Source organism: Herpailurus yagouaroundi, unplaced genomic scaffold (genome assembly GCF_014898765.1).
Source record: "Herpailurus yagouaroundi ecotype Mexico unplaced genomic scaffold, PumYag 166, whole genome shotgun sequence".
NCBI classification, from domain to species: domain Eukaryota; kingdom Metazoa; phylum Chordata; class Mammalia; order Carnivora; family Felidae; genus Herpailurus; species Herpailurus yagouaroundi.
Genome location: NW_024412407.1, coordinates 1,899,734 through 1,924,085, shown reverse-complemented (window position 1 = coordinate 1,924,085; position 24,352 = coordinate 1,899,734). Strand labels below are relative to the sequence as shown.

Sequence of the window (24,352 nt, the reverse complement as noted above, 5' to 3'; positions counted from 1 at the left end):
TGGCCCTCAAGCGTCTCCAGACAACTTCTAGGACCTGGTTGCTAATAAAAAGGGGAGGGAGGAGGGAGAGTTGTAATGTTTAGGGAGGGAGTAGTTTGGAGAAGTTATCAAACCAAATTTGGAGGGAGGTAAATTGAGATACAGATGCTCTAACCACATTGGACATTAAAATTACAACCACTAGCAAAATAGTGGAGACTGGAAAGAGGCATGGGGGGGGGGGGGTGGGTTCTGAGGTTTTGAGAGTATCTAGGTGCTGGTTACACGGGCTGTAAACTTCGTGAAAATTCAGTGAGCTGTATACTTACAATTTACGCACTTTTCTGTATGTGTGTTATTTCAATAAATTTATAAAAAATATTACCTCATAAAAAGTTCCCTTTAAAAAAATAATACTCAGAATCCTAGTAGATTTTCTCTTTGTGCCACTAGAAGACTTCCTTCTAAGACGACTTTTTCCTAAATCATTTAATGTCCAATTTATGAATTACACTTTTTCTTTTCTACTTCTTAACTGAAGTACAACATATATAAAGTGTATTAATCTAAAGGACACAACTAAGTGACTTTATATATGTAAAATCAAGACGGAGTCCATTTCCAGCACCCCAGATGGTTCTCCCGTGTCCCTTCCCGATCCAAACCTTCCCTCACAAGAGCTAAACATTATTTTGAGTTCTATCATCATCAAATAGTTTTTGCCTCTTCTTGAACCTGATGTAAATGGAGTCATGTGTATACTTCTGTGTCTGAATTTTGGTGCTGTTGTTCAGTATAACATTTGTGGGATTCACCCGCATGGCTGTTTATATCATTAGTTCATGAGTTTGTTCTTTTTTAGTGCCGTGTGGTATTTAGAAATATACCACAATTTGTTTATTTATTCATTCTCTTGTTGATGGACATTTGAACCACTTCCGTTTTTTAATTATTATAGTACAACTGTTGTGAACATTCTTTTTTAATGTTTGTTTATTTATTTATTTTTGAGACAGAGACAGAGCATGAGCAGGGGAGGGACAGAGAGAGAGGGAGACATAGAATCCAAAGCAGGCTCCAGGCTCTGAGCTGTCAGCACAGAGCCCGACGCGGGGCTCGAACTCATGAACTGTGAGATCATTAGCTGAGCTGAAGTCAGCCGCTTAACCAGGTGAGCCACCCAGGAGCCCCTGAGCATTCTTCAAGACTGCTATACAGTGGACATACACACTAATTTCACTTCCATAAAGACTCAGAAGTGGAACTGCTTGGTCCGAGGATAGGTGTCATTTATATAAATCTTCTAAACAATGAAGATTTATGTAAATATAATCAATCCTGTATCACCCATTATTTATACAACTAATGAATAAAAGCTTCACCTACCCACCAACTAACATTTGGGATAATTCTTGGTAGCAAATTTACCTTTTCCTTGAGTGGCGGGGAACAGGGACTGGAAGCAGGGCTATCAGCTGGGGATGAGTCTACCTCCACTGGCTCTTCTTCTTTGATTTTGATGTCTGGTGTGGAAGGCAAAGACATGTCAAGGGGTCCAGCAGCAGCCTGTTAAAAGAGAGAAATGAGCAGAGTTCAACCCAATGATTCCCTTCAGGCTGAATCTAAATCTTTCCAGTTAAAAAATGAAGAAATATACTTTATTATTATTATTATTATTGTTTATTTATTTTTGAGAGAGAGAGAGACTGAGTGCAAGCGAGGGAGGGGCAGAGAGAGAGGGGCAGAGAGAGGCCAGGTGCCCCTATTATTATTATTATTTTTAAGTAGACTCCACACCCAACATGGGACTTGAACTCATGACCCTGAGATCAAGAGTTGCATGTCCCACGGACTGAGCTGGCCAGGTGCTCTGAGGAAATATACTTCTAAGTTTCGCTTTTGGTCAAAGAACTGAACTGCAAGTCAAAGAAAATATGGAATCTAGGTTTTATGTACAACTCTGGGCAGATCATTTTAACTTCTCAGAACCTGTTTTTCTAACTGTAAAATGGAAATAATACCTGTTTCACAATGGGTGAATACTTATAGTTTCTGAAAGGTAAAAACAAACAAACAAACAAACAAACTTATAATGCTTATAAAGACCCTGAAAGGCGGGGGGAGAGCTGACACTTAAATCCATGCAAATACCATAGTTATATTATTTTTCAGGAAAAGTAAAATGATTTCCTGAATCGAGTGTTTGCCTATTTCCAAGCAGCTCTGTTGGCCACTGGACAACTGTGAGCACTTTTTCTGCCAACCACAAGGACTAGATTATCCAAGTATCAAAAGCAAACAAATTAGCTATTAAAGTACTGCAAACATGAGGGGCGCCTGGGTGGCCCAGTCGGTTAAGCATCGAACTCCAGCTCAGGTCATGATCTCACTGCTCACGAGTTCGAGCCCCACATCGGGCTCTGTGCTGACAGCTCAGAGTGTGGAGCCTGCTTTGGATTCTGTGTCTCCCTCTCTCTCTGCCCCTCCCCTGCTTGCACTCTGTCTCTCTCAAATATAAACATTAAAAAAAAACTTTTTTTTAAGTACTGCAAACATGATAGGGAAGATCTTTTCTGGGGAATTTCCCATGAGTGATGGTGATGTGATCTCATCCCAAAATCTGGTAGTAGAGGCTAGAAGTTAGAAAGATAAGCATTTTGGGGTAATAAAAGAAAGGAAAGACTGGTCATTTGCTCAGTGAAAGAAATTAGAACTTGGTCCTAGAAGCAGGACTAGAGAAAACCAAAAAGGAAAGAGAGTACTTTTCTGGCCATGGTGAATCACTTCACAGAACTGTGAAGCTGTAAATGGCTTTGCAGGACCCATAAACCATCTGAGATGACAGCCCAACACTGCACCACGACAGGAGGGCTGGCACTGCAGTTCAGTTTCATGACAAAGTAGATCCTTTGTTCTATTCTTTCCATAACTTAGGCTTCTCGGTGAAAGAGGAGCTTGTTTCTGACTCTTCCCCTGCTACCTTAATCCCTAGAAATTTTCTTGGTAGTTGAGCACACTGAAGATAATCTGGTGTCTACTACGTTAGAGAAGGTGGTGATGGTTCTTTCTCTCCAATCTGATGGGGGTGAGCAATAGCAAAGATGCTTTCATTTTTGCCCTCATTTTTTTCTACATTGCAAAGATGTCAGGCCCAATTCAACTAATTCCGGGATCCCTGAAAAGTCAGAGGGTGGAGGGAAGGAGAGGCCTCTGAGTAAACACAGCCACAGGTTTAAAATCCCTTAGAGGCATCTCCTAGAAAAGCTGTGGTTCAGTAAAGTTTTAGACTCATTCAACATTCCCAGACACAGTCTTTTACTGAGTCCATTCTTCTCATCAAGGGGGCGGTAAGGACCACCCCCATATGGGCAGAAAGAAATATGGAGATGCCCAACAAGTAAAGGCCTGACCAGCTACGAATGGTCTCTCAGAAGTGTCAACTGAGTTAAAATGGAAGTGGAAAAAACTTCAAGCTTTTAAAGGGAGGTTAATTTTCTTGAATTTGCCTATAATGAGTTTGATCTTAAATCCCTCATATCCTGGAAAAAACAATTTGATTTCTTTGTCTTGGGGGAAGGAAAAATGATGGAGGGGTGGATGAAGTAGGGAAGCCATAAAATAAAATTATACCACATAGGTCGAAGCAACTGAGAGATGACAGACTGGAGTTTCGGAAGAAAAATCACGATGAGAAGACTACGGCTAGTCTAGCCATTTGAAAGCAGAACTACAAATATATGCCATTGGATCTCCCTCCTTTCTTTCCGTTTGAGAGAGAGAGCAGGAAAAGGTGCTCATAGGAAGCTATGGAACTTGGAAAAACCTCCAGTGATGATTCTTATAAATACAATTTAAGCTGGGTGAAAAAAAGTCATGCACAGCTCTCTTGGTTTACCTGCCCTCTTCTTCTTAAAAGGAAAGAGCTCAGAATACGAAGGGATTCCAACATTCTAATCCTCTCTACAGTATCTATACTAAGCAGCCTCCATATAGTTGAACATACTTTGTGATAGCTTCCACCTGCTGGTCCTATTCCTATCTCTGGGCCACAGAGAAGTTGAACCCCTCTTTTGCATGAAAGCTCTTCACATATTCAAAGACTACAATTTGGTTCACATTAGATCTTCTCTTTTCTAAGCACAACTTCCTCAGTTTCTTTGTAGGTTCCTAACGTGACATAACATCCTTCTTTAAGTTCATTGTCTTGAATATTACTAGAAAGCTACCTGAAGGTAAGAGCTACATACATTGAAACAAAGAAGTGTCCAAATTCAATAAATGCTTGTTGATTGGCTGACTGAAAACAGTTCAGGTAAGAAGAGCAAGAGATTTGACCCCAAAAAATGTCATCTCATAGGATCTGAGTAATTTATAATCTTTTAACATCTTCAACATATTCAAAAGAGAAATAACTTTTTAAAAATAGATTACTGGGCTGATGCTGCACTGAACAGGAAAGAAGACTAATTTCTGGTAAAGACAGACTTGTGAGGACCCATCATCTGGGCCCCCTAAAGTCGTGGAAGGCTGACTAGGATCAGTGGGTACTATCTGGTTCTAAAGAAGGAAGCCCATTATTTTGTGCTTTAACCGGTTAAGCAAATTATCCCAGGACACAATGAAAACAGCCTCCATCTGAACACTGCCAGTTTTTCAGCAAATGTCCCGCCTCTTGCCTTTTTTTCATCCTCATCTGCAGCTTTCTTGAATTCATGTTCAAAGGAGCTAGCTAATTCATTGAAGAGCCCCACCTCCTCACAATTCTTCAGGAATCTAGTCGGAGTAGGAGTTTGATCTGTAGACATGAAAAACAAAACAAAACAGGAGACTTCATTTTAGTTTTGACCTGAAATTAAAACTTGAGAGTATATAGGGAACACATTTTTATTCTCCTGTTTGGAGAGAGTCTCTGTGTTGTTTTATGGAGCTTGAGCAGGTGAAGGCCAGTGCTAGGCCACCAGAGGGGGTGTCTGTGCTGTGCCGCCTCAAGGCCAGCAGAGGGAAGACAGAACAAATGTTTTGTTGTGTGACTGTCCACTTAACCCCCTTACTCCCAGAGGCTAGTTTCACCTCCCTCACCCCCAAAACAAAACCAAACCACCCACCCAGGTGGAGTTTGTGGTACCTCCAGATCTGAAAATCAAGGACAGTTAAGCGACATTTTCTCTTTAAAGTTACTCCCTGCTATGTCTGAAGTGAGGAGGTATAAGCAGATGCGTGTTAAAATCTGATGAGAAGGAGAAGAAACTGAGGGTCAGGTGGTAGAGTTTGCTTGCTAAAGCCACCAAGAAAGATACGGTGTCTTGTCTTTCAGTGGTCACTGAGCTAAGGGTCTGCTACCTTCTGAAGGTATTGTGGGCAAATCTAGGGGCTGCTGAACAAAGACAGCAAGATCATGAGCTAGGAAAGGAAACTGCAAACAATAGAGCTCATTTCAAAGAGACCTGAGCCCAGAGCAAATTCCGGAAACCAGGATATTTGGATTTATATTTGCCAGCCAAAATATCCTCTCAGGGGCTGCACAAATCTTTCAACAGTGCCTCTGCCCTTGGGAAGAGGAAGGCGAGATCCGTAACCCATGGGAACTTTTCAAGCAACCTGAATTTTAGATTTGTGCTTCTCTCTCCCCATTCTGCTTTTCTGATTTTTCTCTTAGGTCACCTGAATCTTGTTCCCTAATCTAAAGTTCTATTATGATGGTTTTCTTTGACATGCTAGTCACCTCGGGGATTCATTTTATACCCCAAACCACTAAACTGAATGATAGATATAGAACAATGATTAAATGACGTTTTAAGGTGTGAGACCAGGGATTAAAATCACTCCTAGCATGATCGATTGGAAATAGTCCACTGGGATTTTCCATGGAAAGAGCATATTTTTTTTTTTTTCAATTTAAACAAAACCTCTTCTGAATCAGAGTGTTTGGAAAAGTTACCACTACCTCCCAAAATAGTTTTAAAAGGTTCTCTGGCAGCTTTGGTTGGCCAATGATGAAGCCACTTTCCCTCCATCCCCGGGTGAGTGGAGGTAATATCATCTTTTATGCTCAAGAGTACTTCAGTAAGGGCACACACAAAAAAATCACAACTCAAGTGAAACAGGATGAGGCAGCTAAGGGCACAGTGATGGCAGAAGAGGGCCTTTTGGTTCTCTGACCTGAGACTCATACAAACTTCTCCCATTCCTGAACAAACAAGCAAATAGCCTGAAAACATATAAGAAAACCCTTTGCTTGCTCTGACGACTCTAAAGAAATCAACAAGTGTTTACTGAATACTTTCTATGTGTCTTGATGGTACATGCATACACTTTTGGGTAAATTTGGGGGAGGAGAGGGAAAGGAGTATAGGAGTTCTGCCCAAATATAAGACATGGCTCTTGCCCTAGAGAACAAAGAGGATGTTTTCTAGTTGAGGAAATAAATATACATAGATAGCATCATAGTATATAAAAAACTAGGTGCCACGTGCAGTAGAGAATAAAATTATTGTAGTAATTAAAGAATGACAAATAAATGACAGAATAGTTAAGAGGTTTCAAGAAGCAGGATTTGAGCTGGCCCTTAAAGAATGGTTTTCACCAAGAGAAAGAAGATGTGGAGGGTAAGAGGAATCAGCCAGGTGAAGGCATAGAGAGGAAGGGTATGGGCACCATGTATAGATGAGGAGGAAAAGGTACGTCCAGGGTAAAGATAATCAAGTCAGGGGGAGCCTGGATGGCTCAGTTGGTAGAGCACATGACTCTTAATCTCAGGGTTGTGAGTTCAAGCCCTCTGCTGGGTGTGGAGTCTACTTAAAATAAGATAATTAAAAAAAGATAATCAAGTTAGGTATATAAGTTATATACAAGGTTGAGTAGGTATGGGTGCCTGGTTGGCTCAGTTGGTGGAGTGTGCAACTGTTGATTTTGAGATTGTGAGTTTGAGCTCCACACTGGGTGTAGAGATTACTTAAAAATAAAATCTTTAAGTGGCGCCTGGGTGGCTCAGTCAGTTGAGTGTCTGACTTGATTTCAGCTCAGGTCATGATGTCACCGTTTGTGGGTTTAAGCCCTGTGTCGGGCTCAGTGCTAACAGTATGGAGTGTGCTTGGGATTGTCTCTCTCCTCCTCTCTCTGCCTCTCCCCCATTTGCTCTCACTCTCTCAAAATAAATAAATAAACATAAAAAAAAAAAAAAAAGAAATGGCAGATGGCCATTAGCATTAGTTTAAAAAAATCAAAGCAAAGCAAAGCAAAGCAAATCACATTTTTTAAAAACAAACAAAAACCAAAGGTGGGTAGGTAGGTACCATCAGGCTAGGTTACAGAAAGCCTGAAAATCCAAATATAAACAGCCTTAAAGTAAAATTGGAGGGGTGGGCGCCTGGGTGGTTCAGGGGGTTAAGCGTCTGACTTCTGCTCAGGTGATGATCTCCTAGGTCTTGGATTCGAGCCCACCCATCCTCAGGCTCTGTAATGACAGCTCAGAGCCTGGAGCTTGCTTTGGATTCTGTGTCTCCCTCCCTCTCTGCCCCTCCCCTACTCTCGCTCTCTCTATCAAAAATAAACATTGGGGCACCTGGGTGGCTCAGTTGGTAAAGCACCTGACTTCAGTTCAGGTCATGATCTCACAGTTTGTGGGTTTGAGCCCCACGTCAGGCTCTGTGTAACAGCTCAGACCCTGTAGTTTGCTTCAGATTCTGTGTCTCCCTCTTTCTCTGCCCTCTATGGTTCACCTTCTGTCTCTGTAGCTCTCAAAAATAAACACTTAAAAAAAAAAATAAATAAGCATTAAAAAAAAATAGGAAAATTAGGGCACATTTTTTTATTTATTAATTTTTTTAAAGTTTGAGAGACTGTGTGCCTGCATGTATGTGAGAGGGGCAGACAGAGAGGGAGAGAAAGAATCTCAAGCAGGCCCCACACTGTCAGCACAGAGCCCGAGGAGCGGCTCGATCCCATGAACTGTGAGATCATGACCTGAGCCAAAATCAAGAGTCGGATGATCAACCATCTGAGCCACCCAGGCACCCCTTCCTCCAGGCTTTCTTAAGGATCATCAATGACAATGTCCCCACTCATGTCCTTTTCCAGGAATTACAATCTATAAACTCCTAGCAAAGTGGCTGGTGGACAAAGTAGCTATTCAATAAATATTTGCTGAATTAATAAGGAATAGGAGATATGTAATGGCAAGTTCCTTTGTTCACACATAGAAGTATAGAGAAGGAGGTTCTCTCTTTCTTTCACTGTATTTTAAGTTGCATTTTGGCTAGTAATAGAAAATTGTGCCTTATCTGAGTTATTAACTTATGTAATAACCACCAATAAAATCCCCTATTGGTTAAATACTGAAATAAACTTGCTTAACCCAGGTTAAACCAGAACCCCTCATAGTATCAAAAGAAAAGGCCCATTTTGGTTTGTATGTCTGTCTAGCTGAAAATGGCACAACAGAACTGCCCATGATTTGAGAGTAGTTGCTAGGGATACTCCCTTGAGAATGGCATATGTAAGCAAGCCAGTATCTAAAACAATCAGTGAGAGGTTCCAGGTCACCCAAATTGGCTTAGAAGAGTCCCATTGACTAAATGTCTTGTCTGAGCTTTGGAAATGTGCCCTCAACACCGTCTGGGTTCATGAGGCAAGTTGAATTTACGAACTGACAATCAGCCTGCTTGGGGGAAACTGACACCCAGTGGAAGAGAAGCGGCCAGGCTAGGTCGGCTTTCTTGCTTTCTTTTGTTCACCCCTTCGCTGTGGGTATGGAGAAATGTCAAAGGCGTCTTTTGTCTGTAAATCTTCCAAAGTCTTAATAAAAAGAAGGCAAGGAGGGAATAGACTGAAAAAAGCCAAGACTAAACCTCAACACACCTACCCTCAAAAACCGCAGAACCCAATCTTGTATTAAAAACAGAATGGAGGGCACAATAGAAACTTGGGAGCTTTTAGTGTTCCTTTTTCCTGATTAAATGCAGATCACATCAGGGCTCTTAATGGGAAAAGGGGAGTATAGCTCCCAGTACATCTGGTCCCTGGTATTAATCTTAACTGTCTGGTGATACCAAGGCACGTGGCTTCTGGGGCAGCAAATACCTGCAATGATGACTGAGTCAGTTCGGGCTGGGCCAAATTTCAATGTCATCTCATGCTTGTGTTTATGAACTGCCAGGTGGTCCTCGTTTGTAAATCTCTGAAACGAAACAGAAACAGAGATGTGAAAAAAAAATAAGCGCTTCGGTGCCCTTTTACAATGTCCTACTAAACATCCTGCACAAGGATGGTCCCTGGACAGGGGGACTGGAGAGGGAATGGAAAGGAGAAAGAACTGGAAGTGATGGAAAAGGAGAGGAGCTGGACGAAAGGAGAATACGGGGAAGGAGAAAAGGGGGCACTAGAAAGCTGGGAGGAGAGGAGAAGAGGAAGACCGCGGCACCAACTGCTCTGTAATATCAGGTCCAAAACGCGAGAAGTGGACAGATTGCTGGTGAAGTGGGGTCCAGGCAGGAGGCTCCAAATGAAAAAAACATTTAGGCAAGGCTCTTAGCGAACAAGGGGAAAATAATTTTAAATAATAATAATAAAGAGAGAAGAAGGGCAAAGCTGGACACTCGTTGGTCATCACAAAAATAGGAAATTCAGAGTGAAGCTCTCCATGGTGGGGCTGAATTGGACTATTTATGAGGGGGCTAACAGGGAGATAAATTATGCAGGATTAGGAGAACCATTTAACTTCCTGGCCCCCACAGTGCTGCAGCAGGCGCCTGCCCAGCTATTTGGCTCAGGGTTTTAATGAGCCAGGATGGGGCTGTAGAGGACAGGGGCCCAATGGCCAGCAGTAATGGCACACACCAGCCCCATCGGCCAAATGCTGTCTCCCCTCGTCGGGCAGCCCGCCTGGGCTCCGTCAGCCATAAAGGGGCCAGTGCAATGCTGCTGGCTATATAATGACAGAATAAAGATGCAAGCAAAAAATTTTTTGTTGGGGTGGGGAGAAGCCTGTCGGCAGGACGAGGGAAGGGGAAAGAAAGGAGATGGTATAGCGACTTTCTTTATTTAGGGGTTTGGGTGAAAGGACAATGAAAAGGTGAGGCTAGGTCTGCCTCATTTTATGACATGTAAGACAGGGTTACTGGACAATAATTTATGCTTCCACCCCTTCTTTAGAGCGGGGGGGGTGAAGAGAACAGATGAACAGCAGTAATTCAAAAGAATGATACCCTCAAAATTCCCTTTGAGGCTGGCTGGCCCGGTTCCTTCATTAAAACATGCCTGCTTGGATGCTGTGGTTTCCCACAGCTCCCTCACCAGCCAGGCTCTGAAACACGGTTCTATTTGTCTTTTTGTTTCTAAAAATAATGACTGGTTAGTCCCCTCTTTTTACTTTCCTTGTTAGATACATACACACTTCCCACCGAACACTTTTAGCTCTTTTTCCACAGCGCTTCTTGACTGCGAACCAGATAGGAGTTAGCTTCATCCATCCCAGGTCCTATCCAGTTAATAAAGTGACCCTGAACTTCGATTTAAGTTCCTTTATTTTACCTGAAAGTATCTTCCCCCAAATTTTCTCTGAGCCCTATCACAACTAAAGCTAGCTTCTGGCGTAAAATCCTTCCAGGCTGGGCCTACAGGCCTGAAGGGAAAAGTGAATTTTCACTTAAAAGTATAAAGAACCAAAATGTAAACCTTCAAAAGACTGCCTGAGTGGTTTCAGAAGGATCCAGGAGAAAAGTGAATAAAGCGTGGGAGAATTTAGCCAACAACTTAGTTTTCTCTGTTGTTGGTTAACCCTAGGCATCAATTGTGTCCTTAACAGATTTTTCCCTAAGGAAAAAAACGGTGAGGTTGGGGTGAAGAAAGGAGAGAATAGTCTTTAACCAGGGGTATGATATTTGTAGGTTAAATAAGTCACCGTTGAGGTTCTGGGTTTCCCAGCTATTGGGTAAAAGGAAGTGAGCAGGACCTGGTCTACAATGAACAAAACCCATCATTTTACTTATTTATTTTTAAATGTTTATTTATTTATTTTGAGAGACTGAGAGGGGCAGAGAGAGAGGGGGAAGACAGAGCATGAGTACGGGAGGGGCAGAAAGAGAGAGAGAGAGAGACAGAGAATCCCAAGGAGGCTTCACACTGTTAGCGCAGAGCCGCATGCGGGGCTCGAACCCATTAACTATAAGATCGTGATTTGAGCCAAAGCCAAGAGGCAGACACTTAACCGACTGAGCCACTCAGGCACCCCAAAAACCATCATTTTAGGGAAGAGTAGTGGATTAGGCAAAGGTATAGAATTTCATAACATTGGTAATGTTCTAACAATCTTTCAAAAAGATGTTTATAATAAGTTCTTCATGGAAATTTCATAGACGTAGCCTGAAAATTTTTGCACAATGTTCTAGAATCTAGAATGATTTTCAAGCAAAGTCCTTTTTTTTTTAAAAAAAATTTTAATGTTTATTTATTTTTGACAGAGAGAGAGAGACAGAGCATGAGCAGACAGGCAGAGAGAGAGAGGGAGACACAGAATCCAAAGCAGGCTCCAGGCTCTGAGCCATCAGCCCAGAGCCGGACGCAGGGCTCGAACTCACGGACCGCGAGATCGTGACCTGGGCTGAAGTCGGACGCTTAACCGACTGAGCCACCCAGGCGCCCCAAAAGATTTTAAAACTCAATCAGGTTTTGTGCTGGTCAGGATCACTTAGTATTTTAAAAGGCAACTCCCCTTCTGTTAGAATTGTGCTCCACAGTCCTGACTTGTCTTATTGTCCTCTAGCCCTTGCTCTTCTCTGTTGCACGCCCCCTCCCCCTTCCATGCTATGCTACCATGTTCCCCCTTGAGCTACTGAGCTATTTATTTTTTCCAAATCAAAAGCTGGGATCTGAAAAGAACTGAAGATGGCTGAAGGGATTTCCCACCCATCAGCAGCTCAGAAGGTTTGATAACTATGAACCCTGATAGGAAAAAAGCTGTATCTTTATTCTCACTAAACCCTGAAATTTAACATTCCTAACTCATAATAGAAATCACACATATTTTCTTACCACATATATCAAAATATCCTTTATACTCATCACTATTTGAAACTATGGTAGTCACGAGACCCACACTGGAACTTATCTAATAATGTATTCCATTATTCAATATTTTAAGAATAATTTTGAGAACTATTATTTCAAAATAACTGGTTTCCTTTATAATCCTATCTATTTTACTTTACTAATTTAAAAACAATATTCTGAGAAGGGGTTCACAGCCTTCACCAAATTGTCAATGGGGATCATGACACCCCCCAAATTTAGAATCTCTAAAAAAAAAAAAAGTCCCTGACTAAATCAGGTAATGCACTTCAGAGGAGGAGGCAAATGGGCTGAATTTTAGGAAGCAGGGCATTGGCCTGGGCTTTCCCTGTAATTTGTAATACAATTTTTTTTAAAGTAGGCTTCATGCCCCAGGGTGGAGCCCAACATGGGGCTTGAACTCATGACCCTGAGATCAAGATCTGAGCCGAGATCAAGAGTCAGAAGCTTAACCGACTGAGTTACGCAGGCGCCCCTTTAATACAATTTTTATATGGCTAGAGTAGGAATGGGAGGATAAAAGTATGCTAAAGCTTTTTATCAAAGTGAATGTCAATTTGGCTATTATGTTCATTGTTCCTTTTATTCTCTTACATTTATAAAAGTTAACCCTTAAGGGGGTGCTTGGCTGGCTTAGTTAGTTGGTGGATAGTGCAACTCTTGATCTCAGGGTTATAGGTTTGAGCCCCACACTGGGTGTAGAGATTACATAAAAATAAAATCTTCAAAAAAAAAAATTTAAAGTTAATCCTTAAGAATTACCTAGATCAGTCTTGAAATGCAAGCTTAGCAAACCCATCCCTCTGAAAGCAATTTCTCAAAATATCTAAAATCATTAAGTGATAAAAATTTTGACCTTATTATTCTATTGAATTAAAATGAGCAGAGGAGCTCCCAAAAGGATTTCCTTTTTGAATTATTGCCCATTTAAAAATCTAACTCTCCCATTTGTTAATACCCTTAATGGGTCTTCCTTTGTTCTTTGGTCTTACCTATGACTAAGGATTTGGCAAAGAACCACTGAGGGAACAGTCACTCTGGTTGTAGGGTAAATAATGATAATGTTCAAGGAATATGTAGATATCAACCATCTTCAAGACAGCAGAGGGCTGATTATCATTCAAAATGGAGATTGAAGAATGTAAGTCATACTGGATCAAAAAGGCAGTTTACATGCCTTGGGAGAGGATTTGTATAGTAACTTACGGTTTACCATCTAATTTGCTCAAGCAAATGAATCAGGGCAGTTTCTTGGCATAAATAGGTGAGGAGAAGTATTACGTGGTAATGTGCACCCTATCTAGAGAACAAGATGATTTAGCTCTGCCCTATTCAATATGGTAGCCATTAGCCGCACGAGGCTATTGAGCACTTTAAATGTGGCTAGATGTACTGTAAGTCAAAACACACACTGAATTTCAATGACTTAGTACAAAAAAAAGAATGTAAAATATCTCATTAATTTCATGTTGATTACATGTTGAAATGATAAGATTTTGGATATACTGGGTTAAATGTATTATTAAAACTAATTTTACTTATTTACTTTTACTTTTTAATGTGGCTACTAGAAAATTTTAAATTACATATGTGGTTTGCATTATATTTCATTTGGTCAGCTCTGACCTAGATAATATCCTCAAAGATCCAATGGGAATTTTACTCATGTGCCAGTCTTGAGTCTTTCCCCCTGAACCCATTTTCTCTAAATATAGTTTATACTATATGGCAGTGGTTCTCAAGCAGGGATAACTCTGACTCCCAAGGGACATTTTAGCAATGTGTGGAGACATTTCTGCTGATCACAACCAGAGGGATGCCACTGGCCTCTACAGGGTAGAGCCATGGGATGCTGATAAATATGCTGAAATGCACAAGCCAAGGCTCTAAAACAAAGAATTATCTGACCCAAAATATCAACTGTGTCTTTGTTAAGAAATTCTGCTACACGGTAACAGGGAAGGAGAGAAAGAAACAAGGGGGGAAAAAAAAAGGCTGTTTTTTAGTTTCCCTTGCCAAACTGCCAACACATGTTTTTGGATCTAAAACTTGGAAGGGAAAAAACACAGGCAGAAAACTCCCAACCTCATTTTATAAAATGGCTGATGTACTACAGATCTGCAAATACTTAGGATAGGGAAATTAGGAAGACAGAGACAGAAGGCACTATAATTGGGAGAAGAACAAATTAAATGGAATTCTCTCTCACGCATTGTTTTGTTAGTTACAAAGAGGTAATACAGAAGAAGCAAATCAAAACAATTTTGGGTACTTTTGATTTTTACTCCCCAATGGAGATTTTCTTAGTTTAAGAAATGTTAAGAAACATAAAATAGAATGTAAGGGGTATGAGGAAATTGATCTGAAAACTGGTTATCAGTTGTGAAATGGGCAGGGGCAGTATAGTTTCTTATTAACAATTTTCTACAGGCAATCTTTGGTAAAAAATGCTTTCTGTTTCTAGAAGTTTGATCTTCTCCTATCCTTCTGTGATAGTAGAATCTGGTATCCTACCTACCAGCAAACTGACCAAATGAACAGAGTAAAGAGTAAAGAGTACGGAATGGCCTGAAGAACAAACATGGATGGTGGGTACTGTAAATCAGAAATACATCTCAATGGGGGCACCTGGGTGGCTCAGTTGGTTAAGTGTCTGACTTTGGTCTAAGTCATGATCTTGCCGTTCCAGAGTTCAAGCCCCACATTGGGCTCTGTGCTGACAGCTTGGAGCCTGGAGCCTGTTTCAGATTTTGTGTCTCCCTCTCTCTCTGCCCCTCGCCCGCTCACACTCTCTCTCAAAAATAAATAAACATTTAAAAATTAAAAAAAGAAATACATTTCAATGAATGAAGTCTTAAGATTTTAAGTTTTTTAGGGACGGCTGGGTGGCTCAGTCAGTTATAAGTGTCCGACTTAAGTTCAGGTCAAGATCTCACAGTTTGTTGAGTTCGAGTCCCCTGCTGGGCTCTGTGCTGACAACTCAGCCTGGAGCCTCTTTCGGATTCTGTGTGTCCCTCTCTCTCTGCCCCTCCCCCACTCATGCTCTGTCCCTCTCTCTCTCAAAAATAAACAAACATTTATTTATTTATTTTTTCAACGTTTATTTATTTTTGGGACAGAGAGAGACAGAGCATGAACGGGGGAGGGGCAGAGAGAGAGGGAGACACAGAATCAGAAACAGGCTCCAGGCTCTGAGCCATCAGCCCAGAGCCTGACGCGGGGCTCGAACTCCCGGACCTCGAGATTGTGACCTGGCTGAAGTCGGATGCTTAACCGACTGCGCCACCCAGGTGCCCCAAAAATAAACAAACATTTAAAAAAAATGATTTAAAAAATTTTAATTGGTAGAGATCATGTACAAAAAACCACAAATATTAAGTGTACATATAGCTCAATGAATTTTTATACGAATAAATGCCCACTGTGATTACAACCTACATGAAGACATGAAACATTTCAGGCACCCCGAAGGTCTTCTTCATATCCCTCTTTTCTTAAGCTTTTAAATGAAATGATCACATAAAACCGTATATAGTACCTGGCATACAGCATGTACTCAAGCTAGTTCTCTACATTTTACTCTCCAGGTAGACAGGTATTGTAGTATAAATTAGTTTTTCTTTGCAGAATAACTCTAAACAAGTCAGTGTTTAGAGAGAGTGCTTTTCTTAATCTAGTTAAAACTAGTCTCTCAGAAACTTTCTGAAATAACAGCACTAAACAGAACTGAAGAGAAGGCTCAGGGTGAAGGAGAGCTCAAGCCAAACTAGAGCAAAATTTTTGCCTATTGACTCTGAGCCAGGCACAAGCATACGGGCATTAGAAATGTAATAGTTTCAAGCTAAATCCTGGGTAAAGTATTGTGACCAATGAAATTTCTGTGCAATATGCACTCAAACCCTAGCCAAATTCATTCCTGAAATGTTGTTTTTGGCCACCACAGCTCCAGTTTCCATGTAGATTTGTCTCACATTTAAAAATGCTCTTATGCCCTGACCTATGATTAATACAAGTCCCTTTCCTTGTTTTAGAAGAGTAGACTGGGGGAAGGAGACAAATGAGAACTCTTTAGTTATTAGGAAATGAGCCCTGAATGCTAAACTATCAGGAAACAATGCAAGGAACTGAGTTTATATTTGTGATAGTCTGGAAATTCATTTATGCTGAAACCAAATCTATCTCCTTCTCCAAAGTTTCTGGGTTTGGCAGCGCTGCATGGACAGAATAACTTTCTTTTTTTACAGTATCTACACATGGACATATTTTGATGAAAGAAAATAGCATGAAAAAGCCATAGAAAGCTTAATAACTATGGGGGGCAAGCTCTAAAATACAGTGATATCAGTGCTACACAGAGTAGAAAGAATAACCAACCTTTTTATGAGCATTATTTAATCTCTTCAATTGATCACATATTCTGAAAGGAGAAACTAGGAGATCCGCAAGTCTTTATTTAAATTTTTTTTTAACGTTTATTTATTTTTGAGACAGGGAGAGACAGAGCGTGAACGGGGGAGGGTCAGAGAAAGAGGGAGACACAGAATCTGAAACAGGCTCCAGGCTTTCGGCTGTCAGCACAGAGCCCGATGCGGGGCTCGAACTCACAGACCGTGAGATCATGACCTGAGCCGAAATCGGACTCTCAACCGACTGAGCCACCCAGACGCCCCAACAGTCTTTATTTAAAAAAAAATTTTTTTAAACGTTTATTCATTTTTGAGACAGAGAGAGACAGAACATGAGTAGGGAAGGGGCAGAGAGAGAGGGAGACACAGAATGTGAAGCAGGCTCCAGGCTCCGAGCTGTCAGCACAGAGCCTGACATGGGGCTCGAACTCATGAACTGCGAGATCATGACCTGAGCTGAAGTCGGACGCTCAACCAACTGAGCCACCCAGGCGCCCCTGCAACAGTCTTAATAATGCTTCTCACCGTCACTGCAGCGCTTCTATTCCCAACGCAAGAGATGGTTTGTGTTTGGGAAAGCAGGGAATGGGAGAAGGGAAAGGACTAAATATACACACCTCAAAGCCAACATAACTTTCATTTGTACCTTAGTCAATCTTAGGCTCCTGTTCTCTACTTCAGGATGCTATTTACTAAGTGAGTCACACATCCTGCTTTGAATGCTTCATGACTCTTAAATGAATCATTTCAAAGAACAGAATTGTTTAACAAATAAATACAACCACAGCAGTGGCAGCTCATAGGCAGTATGTGTGAGCAAGGTAATTTATAGAGGAACAGTAAGAACAGGAAACTTTTTCCCAAAATACTCCAAGAGAAAATGTTGTCAGGGGAATGCAGGAGGACAAACTAAAGGCGGTGGGGGGGGGGGGGGAACACACCAAATTGTACCCAGGGTAAATTCCTTTGCCCATAGATTGAGGAATTTTCTGTTTGGAGAAGGCTATTTGAGTATCTTAAAGAGAAGATTCTGTCCACTGACTAAATTAGTCCACCATAAAAAGAGTTTTTAAGAGCAGAGACATTATTTGATAGTTAGTTTCACAATGAAGCCATCTAGTGCTCAAGAGCAGGACCCTATTCATTTGTTTGTATGTGGAAACATCCCAAGCACCTAGAACAGTATCTGCACACAGTAGGTACTTAATATTTGCTGAATAAGTGCCAATTAGCATATATCACTAAAGTGCTACAAAGCATCCCCAACTTACAAACTCTTGTCCATGTGTACAATGGTGGCAAAATTTTCATCACCTATATCCAAAAGGAGTTGGTATCTTAAATACCCAACCTTTCCAATGGAACTAGAGGCTGGGTCCATTCAGGACCAAGAATATTTTTTTTCTTAATGCTTATTTTTATTTGAGAGACAGAGAGAGAGAGAGAGAGAGAGAGAGAGAGAGAGAGAGAGAGAGAAAGAACAAGCCAGCAAGGGGCAGAGAGAGACGGAGACAGAATGTGAAGCAGGCTCCAGGTTCCGAGTTGTTAGCACAGAGCTGGAAGCAGGGCTTGAACCTGTGAACCACAAGATCATGACCTGGGCCGAAGTTGGACACCTAACCATCTGAGTCACCCAGGCGCCCCAGGACCAAAATTTTCTAATGGGAGGAGCTTAGGATATGAAACAAATACAACTGCAAAAATTAAGACAAAAAGAAAAAGTCAAAATGGCAACAATGGGGATTAAATCACTGAAAAGAAGTTCTTGATTCTGAGAAGGGGGTTGAAATCATTCTCAAAGGAGATTTTACAGGAACATAAAAAGCATTAGTTTTCTGGTCCTGCTGAATTTTTATGACTTGATTTTTTCCCTCTTCCACGGATGCTTTCTATCCAGGTCACTCTCTCTACTGATCTGCAAAGTCTACTTGTTTTTAGTTTTATGTCCCCATACAATTTGCCTATTCTCAGCCATGTCTTCCTCTCTGCCCCCTGTTTATTCATTTATTCAAATCCTACCATTTTTTCCTAGGCCTGGCTGAAATTTTTTTTGAAATTTTTTGAAAACTTCTCTAATGATTCTTTAGTAATCCATCTTTCCTAAATGTGTATGGTACTTCAACAGTTTGTACCACATAATTTAGAATTTTGGTCTATATGGTCTCATAGTTTTATCCTTTTAATGTACACTGTAAACCACTGAGGAGTTAAAAATGTATCCTACACTTATTCTTTACCCTCCCAAGCTGCCCCATCTCGGGGCTTGGCCCAGTGGTGAGCATACAGTAGGGGCTCAGTAAATTTGTTTGAGTGGCTGGGTCAAGTTTTATTGTTTTATTTAAAAAAAAAATTTTTTTTAATCTTGGTTTATTTTTGAGAGAGAGATAGAGTGTGAGCAGGGGAGGAGCAGAGAGAGAGGGAGACACAGAATCCGAAGCAGGCTCCAGGCCCTGAGCTGTCAGCACAGAGACTGATAAGGGGCTCAAACTCATGAACCGTGAGGTCATGACCTGAGTGGTAGGAAAATAATTGTTCAAAAACTTTATTACCTTTGGGTCCTAAGACTTTAACAGGGAAACACTTTCAGAATGTTCTGATGCCTTTCCATCTCCATTTCCAAAGTATACGTCACTGCTCAAATAAGTAAAAATTCATGTATCCTCTCCTATTTTGTTAGACACCAAATTCCCTTCATTACAGAAAGGCATCTATGGTAATTTCAGCATGCTTGAATTATACTGCTGTTGTATGAAAGGACCCTGGTACCATGCCTTATGGGTCAATTCAGTTTCTTTAAGTAACACAGTCCATTGCTGAACTTCATTTTACTACCAACTAAAATGCTCTATGCAAAAAATGTCAATTCAGAAACAGCATCCTTTTCTTTCTTCACTCCCCAAACCACTAGTAGTAATTTTAACCACAACCTTTTAGGCAGTTTTGTTTGTTTGTTTGTTTTAGGATCCCAATTACTTGAATTTTATAGGGAACAATATCAGTATCCCCCAGGAGTCAAGCACTGTTGAAATCTGGATTTCTCCTTTTATAAAGTGTGGAGTATCTGACAAGAAGAAAAGGAATATTACAATCTAGTCAACAAATCACTTGGGAGGGGGAAGAATATTAAAACCACAATTGACATTGAATTTCTGGATCTTCATTGTTAAGATCTGGGATTAATATCAATGCTTATTCTACATTATTTGGATTAATGATAATACAACTATTCCTCTAAGTAGCAGAAGTCTTTTTTTTTTAATTCTTTTTTTTTTTTAAGTTATTTATTTATTTTGAGAGAGTGTGTGTGTGTGCAAGGAGGGGAAGGACAGAGAGAGAGAGAGAGGGAGAAAGAGAATCCCAAGCAGGCTCCGTGCTGTCAGCATGGAGCCTGATGAGGGCTGAAATCCACGAACTGTGAGATTACCACTTGAGATGAAACCAAGAGTCTGGGGCGCCTGGGTGGCTCAGTCGGTTGAGTGTCCGACTTCAGCTCAGGTCACGATCTCGCGGTCCGTGAGTTCGAGCCCCGCGTCAGGCTCTGGGCTGATGGCTCAGAGCCTGGAGCCTGCTTCCGATTCTGTGTCTCCCTCTCTCTCTGCCCCTCCCCTGTTCGTGCTCTGTCTCTCTCTCTCTCAAAAATAAATAAATGTTAAAAACAAAACAAAACAAAAAACCAAGAGTCAGACACTTAACTGACTAACCCACCCAGGCATCCGTAAGTAGTAGATTTTTTAAACACTCAGCCTGATCACTCACTTTAATTTTGGTTCCTTGTTCCTTCCTTTCGTTTATGACAATGTGAAATACCATGACCCCATAGGTGATGTCTTGTGTCAAGTAAGTTGCAGGTACCCAATATATCACAGCAAAATAGAAACTGAGCTCTCAAGGTCATATAGGCCATCTCCAACAGGGACTGAACAGTGTAGGACAGAGGGTAGTAAATATAATTTACCAGTTTAAGTTGGGAAAGGTTAGGTATTTTGTTTTTAAATTCTGCTTGTTGCTCAATGTGGTTGAGAAATATAATCTTACTTCAGGTTTCAATAGATTTAGCCAATGTTCTAATCCTCTCAACTTCTTTTTCCATGGGATTCCCTAGTATCACAGTAAACTAGTAAGCACAAATCTCTTTCTTGTCTCTTTTAATTTTTAAAATTTTAAATTTAAAATTTTTATTTATAAAATACACATGAAAGTTACCATCATAACCATTTGTAAGTGTATAGTCAATGATATTACATTTACACTGTTGTGTGACCATCACTACCATCCATCCCTAGAACTCTTTTCATCTTGTAAAACCAAACTCTAAACTTACTCAACAATAACTTCCCATTGCCTCTTCCCCCCACCCCTGTTAACCACCATGATACTTTCTGTCTTTATGACTCTGACTGTATAAGTGGAGTATTTGTCTTTTGTGACTTATTTCACTTAGCATGTCTTCCAGGTTCATCCATGTTGTAGCATACTGCAGAATTTCCTTCCTTTCTAAGGTTGAATAATATCCCATTTATGTATATACCACATTTTGTTTATCTATTCATCAATCAAGGATGGGTACTTGGGTTGCTTCCACATTTTAGCTGTTGTGAACAATGCTGCTACAAATATGGGTGTACAAATATCTCTTCAAGACCCTGCTTTCAATTCTTTTGGGGACATACCCAGAAGTAGAATTCCTGGATCATATGGTAATTCTATTTTTAATTTTCTGAGTAGTCACCATACTGTTTTCTACATTGGCTACACCATTTAAAAAAAAATTTCTTTTTTTTTTTACATTTGTTTATTTTTGAGAGACAGAGAGAGACAGAACACAAGCAGGGGAGGGGCAGAGAGAGAGGGAGACACAGAATGCAAAGCAGGCTCCAGGCTCTGAGCTGTCAGCACAGAGCCTGACGTGGCGTTCGAACCCATGAGCCATGAGATCATGACCTGAGCCAAAGTCGGACGCTTAACTGACTGAGCCACCCGGGCACCCCTGGCTATACCATTTTATATTCCCATCAGTAGTGCATAAGGGTTCCAATTTTTCCACATCCTCATCAACACTTATTTTTTTGTTTTTGTTTTTGTTTTAAGTAGACATCCTAATGGGTGTGAAGTAGTATTTCACTGTACTTTTGGTTTGCATTTTCCTAATGATTAGTAATGTTTAGCATCTTTTCATGTGCTCATTAGCCATCTGTATATCTTTTTAGGAAAAATGTCTATTCAAGTCCTTTGCCCATTATTCAATCAAGTCATTGTTTTGTTTTAGAAATTCTCTATGTATTCTGGATATTAACCTCTTATCAGATACATGATTTGCAAATATTTTCTCCTATTGTGTGGGTTGTATTTTTACACTGTGGACAGTGTCTTTTTTGAAGATACATTTTATTTATTTTTTATTTGTATGTAATTTATGCATTTTTTAAAGTTCTTACTGAAATTCAAGTTAGTTAACATACAACGTAATATTAGTTTCAGGTGTACAATAGTGATCCAACACTTCCCTACAATACCATGTGCTCATCACAAGTGCCCTCCTTAATCCCCATCACCTATTTAACCCATTTCCCCAACCTACCTTCAACAGTGTCTTTTTCTTTTAATTTTTATTTTCTAAAATTCTTTTTAAGTATGCTCCATGCCCAACATGGGGCTCAAACTCATGACTCCATGATTAAGAGTCGCATGCTCTACCAACTGAGCCAGCCAGGCACCCCTGATAGTGTCTTTTATTTTTTTATTATTATTATTGCTTTTTACGTTGATTTATTTTTGAGAGAGAGAGAGAGAGAAAGAGAGAGAGAGAGAGAGAGAGAGAGAATGAGAATGAGAATGAATGAATATGAGTGGGGAAGGGGCAGAGAAAGAGGGAATCCCAAGCAGATTCTGTGCCATTAGTGTGGAGCCCGATGTGGGGTTTGAACTCACAAACCATGAGATCATGACCCAAGCCAAAATTAGGAGTAGGACACTTAACCGACTGAGCCACCCAGGTGCCCCTCAACAGTGTCTTTTAATGCACAATTAAAAAAAAAATTTTTTTAAGTGTTTTTATTTATTACTGAGAGAGGAGAGAGAGGAGAGAGAGGGCTATTCAGGGTCCCTTGTGATTACATATGAATTTTAGGATGGTTTTTCTATTAATAAAAGATGTCATTGGATTTTCATAGGTATTGCATTGAATCTTACTGCTTTGGGTAATACTGACATTTTAACAATATTAAGGCTTCCAATCCATGGGATGTGTTCCCATTTATTTATGTCTTCTTTAAATTCCTTCAGCACTGTTTTGCAGTTTTCATTGTACAAGTCTTTCACCTCCTTGGTTAAGTTAATTCCTAAGTATTTTATTCTTTTTGATGCTCCTGTAAATGATTTTTTTTGTAATTTGGATTACTGACTAGAATCCTTTCATTTCATCTTGCAGGACTCCCTTAAGAATTTCTTGTACAGTAGGTCTAGTGGTCATGAAATGAACTCACTCAGCTTTCGTTTATCTGGGAATGTCATAATTTCTCCCCCACTTTTGTTTTTTGTTTTTAAAGATTTTATCTTTAAGTAATCTCCATACCCAATGTGGGGCTCAAACTCACAACCCTGAGATCAAGAGTCATGCACTCCACTGGCAGAGCCTGCCAGGCACACCCCTCCTCACTTCTGAAGGGCAGTCTGGTTGGATACAGGATTTTTGATGGGTAGCTGGTTTTCTTTTAGCACTGCATGTATCAGCCTGTTGTCTTCTGACCGCCAAGGTTTCTGATCAGAAATCTGATAATTGAGGATTCTTGGTATGTGATGATTCACTTCCTTTTTGCTGCTTTCAAGATTCTGTCTTTGTATTTTCACAGTTTGCTTAAAACGTGTCTTGGTCTGGATCTCTTTAAGTTCATCTTACCTGCAGTTTGTTGAGCTTTTTGGATGTTTACAAGTCACGTCTTTCATCAAATTTGGAAAGTGTCAGCCATGATTTCCTCAAAGATTCTTCCTGCTCCTGTCTCTCTCTCTCCTTCCAGGACTACCACAATGTGTATGCTGGTCCACTTGTTTATCACACAGGTCCTCTAGGCTTTTCTTCAATCTTCTTACTTTCTGTTCCTCACACTTGATAATTTCCATTCTCCTATATTCAAATTTGTAGATTCTTTCTTCTGTCTGCTCATATCTACCTTCAAATCCCTCTAGTAAATTTTTCATTTCAGTTACTGTACTTTTCAGTTTCAGAATTTCTTTTTGGTTTCTTTTGAAGTTTTCTCTACCTTTATTGGTATTTCCATACGGTTCACACACTCTTAACTTTTGTCACATCTTCCTTTAGTTCTCTGTACATCTTTAAAACAGTTGTTTTAAAGTCTTTGTCTAGTGGATCTGCCATCAGGTCTTTCTCAGGGAGTTTCTGTTCTTTTTTTTCCTTTGAATACACCACATTTTGCTGTTTCTTTGTATGCCTTGTGATTTTTTGTTGTTGTTGTTGAACACTCGGCATTTTTTTAAGATTTTACTTTTAAGTAATCTCTTACTTAAATCTCTTACCCAACGTGGGGCTCACACTTACAACCCTGAGATCAAAAGCTGCATGCTGCTCTGACTGAGCCAGCCAGGTGTCCTGAACACTGGGCATTTGAATCTATTTAATAAAGTAGTAACTCTGGAAATCAGATTCTTCCCTTTCCTCAAGTCTTGTTGATTTTTGTTACTATTTTTGTGATTTTGGTTGTTGTAGGGTATTTCTGTGCTGAGGATCAGTCTGAGGTATAAGCCTGGTATCTTCTTACAACTTTTCTGAGCCTTTCCCTGCACACACACAGTCACTTTCTAATTTTCTTATATATGCAGTTGTTTTCTAAGGGTGCTAGTCTGTCTTTCTTTCTTTCTTTCTTTCTTTCTTTCTTTCTTTCTTTCTTTCT

The 24,352-nt window shown here is 40.3% G+C and overlaps 1 protein-coding gene across 4 annotated transcripts in view; it reads right to left on the bottom strand.

Moving 5' to 3' along the window:
- LOC121038483 (cyclic AMP-dependent transcription factor ATF-7) overlaps positions 1–24,352 on the bottom strand; it is an 85,933-nt gene that overhangs the window by 17,041 nt on the left and 44,540 nt on the right. For 2 of the 4 annotated variants that reach the window (XM_040487941.1, XM_040487940.1), the window contains exons 2-4: positions 9,058–9,154; positions 4,656–4,774; positions 1,408–1,545 (exon numbers count right to left, since the gene is read on the bottom strand). In XM_040487941.1, coding sequence (XP_040343875.1) covers positions 1,408–1,545; positions 4,656–4,774; positions 9,058–9,154 — 354 coding nt within the window. Of the gene's footprint in view, positions 1–1,407; positions 1,546–4,401; positions 4,775–9,057; positions 9,155–24,352 lie in introns of those variants that run through there. The other 2 variants (XM_040487943.1, XM_040487942.1) reach the window with 2 other exon arrangements.